The sequence below is a fragment of the Papio anubis genome, chromosome 1, assembly GCF_008728515.1.
Source record: "Papio anubis isolate 15944 chromosome 1, Panubis1.0, whole genome shotgun sequence".
Taxonomy (NCBI): domain Eukaryota; kingdom Metazoa; phylum Chordata; class Mammalia; order Primates; family Cercopithecidae; genus Papio; species Papio anubis.
The window spans coordinates 217112975-217119509 of NC_044976.1; the positions used below are offsets into that span (position 1 = coordinate 217112975).

A 6535-nucleotide genomic window follows, 5' to 3' on the forward strand; every position below is an offset into this window, starting at 1 on the left:
GTGCTAATGTAAATGGTGTTGTGTTTAAAATTTCTTCTTTTTATTTTATCATGTGCCCATAAGATTTTGAAGTATATATACATTGTGGGATTATGATGTCTAGCTAATTAACAATTGCATTAGCTCACCTAGTTACCATTTTAGTGGGAAAAGCACTTAACATCCACTCTCTCTGCGTTTTTTTAAGAATCCAATCATCGTTAATTATAGTCACTTTACTGTACAATAGATCTCTTGAATTTATATCTCCTAACTATAACTTAGTATCCTTTGACAAACCTTTTGCTATTCTCTCCTTTCCCCTACTCACCTTTCCTTCTGGAAACCACTTTTCTACTCTCTACTTCTATGAGATCAATTTTTAGAAATTCCACATATTAATGAGATCATTCAGTGTTTGTGTTTTGTGCCTAGCTTATTTCACTTAACATAATGTCTTCTGTAGCACATTCATGTAGTTCTTAATGAAATAATTTTATTCTTTGTATGGCTAAAGAGTATTCCATTGTGTATATATATCACGTTTTCTTTATCAGTTCATCTGCTGGTGGACACTGAAGTTGATTCCATATCTTGACTGTTGTGAATATGGTTCCGATAAACATGGGAGTGCAGATAGCTCTTCAACATATCAGTTTTATTTTCTTTGAATATCTACCCAGTAGTGGAATTGGTGGATCATATGGGAGTTCTATTTTTAATTTTTTGAGAAGCCTTCATACTGTTTTTTACAGTGGCTGTACGAATTTACATTTCCACCAACAATGTGTATGGGTTCCCTTTTCTCCACCTCCTCTCCAGCACTTGTTATTCTGGATATTAGCCCTTTGTCAAATGGATAGATTGCAAAAATTTTCTCCCATTCTGCAGGTTGCCTGTTCAGTCTGATGATAGTTTCTTTTGCGGTGCAGAAGTTCTTTAGTTTAATGAGATCCCATTTGTCAATTTTCGCTTTTGTTGCCATTGCTTTTGGTGTTTTAGTCATGAAGTCTTTTTAATTATAGCCATTGTAACTAAATTGAGGTGATATCTCACTGTGGTTTTGTTTTTCATTTCCCAGAACATTAGTGTTGTTGATCTTTTCTTTTTTTTACATACCACTACTTTTCTCCAGCTCACATTCATATACCAACAAATAAATGGCACAAAATACACAAAATGTTTTGTGATATTTGCATGTATGATGTGCACATGCACTTATAGGTAAATATTTGTGTATATGCATATGTAAGTATTAGAAGTTATGTACATATTTTTGGAAAATATTGGAATATATATTATGATATATATTTATGTGAGGGTATTGTGCATATTGCTTTGTGAATATTCTTCACATAAAGAGTACAGAATTTTGGAGACAATGAGACTGCTAGGAAGAAGGCAGGAATAAGAGAGGAAAATTTGGAATGGAGGTAACTATGAAAAATCAGTAAAATCTGAGATGCTCTAGAAGATGGTTCTAGAGTAGAGAGGTGATGTTCCATGTTGAAACTACTAGTGTTTCAGAAATGCAAACACCTTCCTAATTCCTTCCTGCATCTCCCTATTCTGGAAGCTGTACACCATTGGGTTTAATGTGGGAGTCACAAGAGTATAGGGTGCAGCTACCACCTTGTCTCTTTCAAATGTATAGCTGGAAGCAGGGCGGATATAGGTGTAGATTACAGGAGAATAGTAAAGGGTCACCACTGTGAGATGGGATGAGCATGTTGAGAAGGCCTTCCTCTTGCCTTCCACTGTGCGGATACGGAGAATAGCAACAATGATAAAACCATAGGAGATGCGGGTAAGCATAAAGTCCCCTATGGCCAGGGTAATATCAGCAACATACACCATCACCTCATTGATTCTTACAGGGCTACAGGACAAAGCCAGCAATGGGGGCATCTCACAGAAGAAGTGGTCAATGGTGTTTGGTCCACAGAAAGTCAACCTCATGGTGAGAGCTGTGTGCACCCAGGAATTGGTGACTGCAATAGCCATGACCATGCTGAGCAAGGCTACACACATATGGTGGTTCATAATAGTACTGTAATGAAGAGGGAAACAAATGGCCACATAGCGGTCATAGGCCATGGTGGTGAAGAGAACCATCTCAGCTCCCAGAGACCATGTGAAGAAGAAGAGCTGGGACATGCAGCCTGCATATGAAATGGTGTTTTCTGATGTTAGCGTGGTCCCCAGCATCTTTGGTATGATGCTTGTTGTACAGATGATGTCCACAACAGCCAGTGTCAGAAGGAAAATATACATGGGCGTATGCAAGGTGTTGTTAGAGATTATGGCAATGATAATGAGCATGTTGCTGAGAAAAGCCACAAGATAGATAATGAGAAAAAAGAGGAAGATAATTCCCTGGAGTTCAGGCTTTTTGGTGAGGCCCAGAATAATGAACTCAGTTACCACGCTGTGATTCATCCTGCTTGGGTGATTGAATGGCAGTAATTGCACAGAATAAACAACTGAACATTGAAAGAATCTGTGTGTTGTTAGGAGCTAACATGAGGAGTGTGTGTACTTAGGGACTTAATTCTTGATTGGACACAACTTTGCAGCAGGAATTCCCATATGATGGAGTTCTGTATTCCAGGCAGTATCCTCTGTTTCCCAGACTAATCCCATTCTCTGCTGTATGTTCCTCCATGGATGACTCAAACTGAAGCCAGCGGTTGAGAAGAAAAATATTTTAAAAATGCCTTCAAATATTTTGATATCATTTTCACTTAAAATTTGTCTAAATACACACACACATATATACACACACACATATGTATATATTCTGGATATACATATATATCCAATGGAACTATAATACAAATTGTTACATACCTCAATAATTCAGTTAATTGCATGGTACATTTAGGTGTCCTTGAGATATATATGAGTGAAGATACTTGAAATAATACAAGCTGACAGGGCTAATTATAGTGGGGATATTTCAGATGAAAAATGCCCAACCTAGTATTTTGAGACTGTATATTCATGGGAACATTGACTAACGTATCACAGTCCAGATACTAAACAATTAAACCAAATGTCTGTATTAGTAGTTTTTCATCAGTTTGAGAAGCACATTGCCAAAATTCACTGGACCAGCTGTTTTACTGTTATATAATGGCAAGGTAATTGGATTTAAAAATATAAAATGTAGGGTTGTGTCTTCATTATAGCTATAGATTGGCCATTTAAGCTCTGTAAGGTTTGGATTTATTATTTCTAAGCATCAAATACATTGACATAAATATCAGATGTTAGAGAGACAGAGCCATGATTTCTAAAGGATGCCCAAGGCTAAGTGGCAACTGGAGTTTTCTGGAAAATAATTTCTAGGACACAAGAAAAATCTGTGTCCTATGTTATTTTCCCCCAAAACTTCTATAGCATTCTGTTTTCTGGTTTCTTTTACTTTCTTTTCTAAAAAGATGAGGGTCTCACTCTTGCCCAGGCTGGTCTCAAACTCCAGGCCTCAAGAGATCCTCTTGCTTTGACCTCCCAAACTGCAGGGATTACAGGCATGAGCCACTGCAACTGGTTGCTGTCCATTTTCTTTTATGCTTGTTTATTTTGGTACATTTGTATGCACAGACAGTTATGAACTCATGGCTTTTACAGCTATTATGATTAGATGAATCTAGTGAAAGTATTCAAAGTAGTTGTGAATTTAGTCATAAATTTACATTTATCAATGTGCTTTAAGTTTTCAGAGATCATGTTGTACCTCTGATATCTAAACGGAGACCTAAATAAAAAGCATTTTTTAAGTGTGGGTCCACAAATCTAGTCTGTTTTGCTCTCTCATGCCTTGTAGCCTCAATAATTTGTTAAACAAATTTTAGCTACTGATAAATTCATCTTTAACTCTTTAAACTGGAAGACAAAAATAGGGCTTTTGTCTAATCCATAATCCATTTCAGAATCTCTAGCTTTAGTATTAATTTACCCATTCTGAAGGAATGTTACAGCCACCATTATTTGGGTCTTTGACATGTGACAGGCTCTATGTTAGGTCCTCTGTGGAGATGATACAATTTTATCCTCACAAGCACATTGAGTGTTTAATATTTTTGTCTTTATATAGTTGATAAGCAAACAACACATGGGAGTGGAAATAATAGTAGGTAGATTATGTGTCTCATAAGTGCCAGGATTAACTCCGAGATCATCTGACTCCAAAAAATTTGCTATTAACCTATCTGCTATATACTTTCAAGCAAAACACAAATAATATGACAAATGTACACAAAAACTAAAAATTAGAGAGATCTGAAAGAATATGGATTTTTATTTTGAATAAGAGATGATTTGGAAGAGGAAAATATAGACACAGTTGATTCTTAAAATTTCATTCAAATAGAATATTTGGAAGATCTGATACTGAAGTGATATTAACTAATTTAAAAAATACTATGTGTTGAGTATGTTTTCAAATATTAAGAGGTTCTGGTCTGGTCATTTCATCTTAATGATAAATCTGATATCAAACCTTCTTGAGATAAATATATAAAATAACAGACCCCTTTCAGCCTTTTGGTGATCTTAATCACCAAAAACATGCACTCAAATATAAACTGAGCTTTCATTGTTGGAGAAAAAAGCTTTTTTTTTTTTTTTTTTTTTCTTGAAGAACTGTTACTTATTAATATAAGTATTGCTATTTATCAATGTTATTTATCCACGTAACTATTACTGATCAAATTTCCTGAAGCAGGGTATGAAGAAGGAGATCCCAGTCCCAAGTACACAAAGGCAAGTTTCACAAAATTCTTTAAGTTCACAGAAGATAGAAAAGTGCACCCCTGTTCCACCATCTCTAAGTTAAGAGCAAAGGTGAGGGAACCTGAGGATTCTGTTTCTCTTATCTTCTTGTAATGTCCTCACCACCTTCACTGGAGTTATGACATTGGTTTGCTTGACTTTGTTCTCAGTGCGGGTTCCTTGGTTTGTGTGGTGGTTGTGTGTGAAGGAGGCTGAACCTGGAATGACACGATGACACAGTTCACTGTGAGGAGGGGGTATCTACTGATTATGTTCAGGATGTCCTGTTCAAAATCGGAAGGTCACAGACAGGGTCTGTGTTCAGGATACCCACCATTGGCTTAAGGTGGAGATATGTACTGTTTTCTATCCATGGTGTCCAAACAGTAGTCAGTGGTTTCTCTTGAAATCCTGCAATTGATGTTAATCTGACTTGGATACTACTGTAGGCTCCAAAAATGCCACAGTATCCTGAAGAAGAGGGCCTGCCTGAAGGAAAGTGTCTTTCTCCAGAATTAGAAAGTCTATTTCTATTTGTTGCAAATCAAAAGCCATTTACTCCTGGCCATGTCCCTCCCTGGCCATCTCCTCTGAAATTATCAATTTAGCTTTAGTAAATATGTTTAATCTAGCTTAGATTTTCTATTGATCAAAATCTGGAGGCAAGAAAAATCGGTGAAATTTAGTTTGAATCATTATAATACATATGGCCTAATCTTGACCCTGCCTGTGACCTTCCATTTTTAACACATTCTTCAAGCCTCAGTCCATTCCCATTGGTTAAATGGGGATAACAGTAGTAAACTCACTGAGATTCTTTGAGGATTAAATAATGAATGTAAATCTTTAGCCCTATTCTGGGGACTTATTGAACTACCAATCAAAGGCAAAAATAATTATTATTTAGACTTCCAAATATATAATTTTGAAAAATCATGTTTTAGTATATGAGTATCAGTCATTAATAATGAGGCAGTTTTTTACTATTTAATGGAAGAAATTTCCAGAAATATATTTGAAAAGATTGAATAAATATTATAATAATTTAAGAAAAACCAGATTGGGTTAGGGCAATAAAAGATAATTCAATTAATTCTATAATAATTACAACGAAGGTGACTTTATTCATTAAATATTTAAAGGCCACAGTTTATGCTAATCATTATGCTATTAGATTATGACGACGTAGAAAATGTAATATACATTCTCAGTTATTTCAGCATCAGTGATGAAATAATGAACAATAAACTAATATGCTTTGAGACCATGAGAAAATGATTAGAGGTATAAAACAATTTTATATAGTAACATAGCACACTTACTTTGGTCTTGGATAAAGTAATGAAAAGACTAACCAAAAACATGAGTGTGATATTTGAAACCCTAGCACCCGTGATTTTTATTGCTTATTTAGTCAATATTCCTTTATATTTACCATTTATACTGTTCTTCTTTCTCCTGCATATCCTCCCTTCTATGGGACCATTTTTATTCTCATGAATCACTCTGCTTGTAGTCCACATGAATGTGGTATTGTCCCCAAGAGTAAGCAGGTTTGAGGAGTGTGAGTGGAAAGGGAAGAGGTAAGAGAAGATAAATTCCAATAAAACTGGCCTGGTGTGTGGTTCACACCTGTAGTCCCAGCACTTTGGCAGGCTGGGGTGGGCAGATGGCTTGAGTCCAGGAGTTTGAAACCAGCCTGGGTAACATAGTGAGACCTCATTTCTACAAAAAATACAAAAATTAGGTGGCCTGTAATCCCAGCTACTCGGGACGCTGA

The 6535-nt window shown here is 35.9% G+C and overlaps 1 protein-coding gene across 1 annotated transcript; it reads right to left on the reverse strand.

Annotated features, from left to right (window-relative positions):
• Window positions 1–1400: 1400 nt before the first annotated feature.
• On the reverse strand, window positions 1401–2434 carry LOC101014781 (olfactory receptor 13G1). The gene has a single exon (XM_031660412.1). The coding sequence runs from the start codon at window positions 2416–2418 to the stop codon at window positions 1495–1497; it is 924 nt and encodes a 307-aa protein (XP_031516272.1). The 5' UTR covers window positions 2419–2434; the 3' UTR covers window positions 1401–1494.
• Window positions 2435–6535: the final 4101 nt, after the last annotated feature.

What these genes read in the sequence shown, in the direction of transcription:
- LOC101014781 (XM_031660412.1), bottom strand. Translation starts at nt 2,418, where the DNA reads ATGAATCACAGCGTGGTAACTGAGTTCATTATTCTGGGCCTCACCAAA.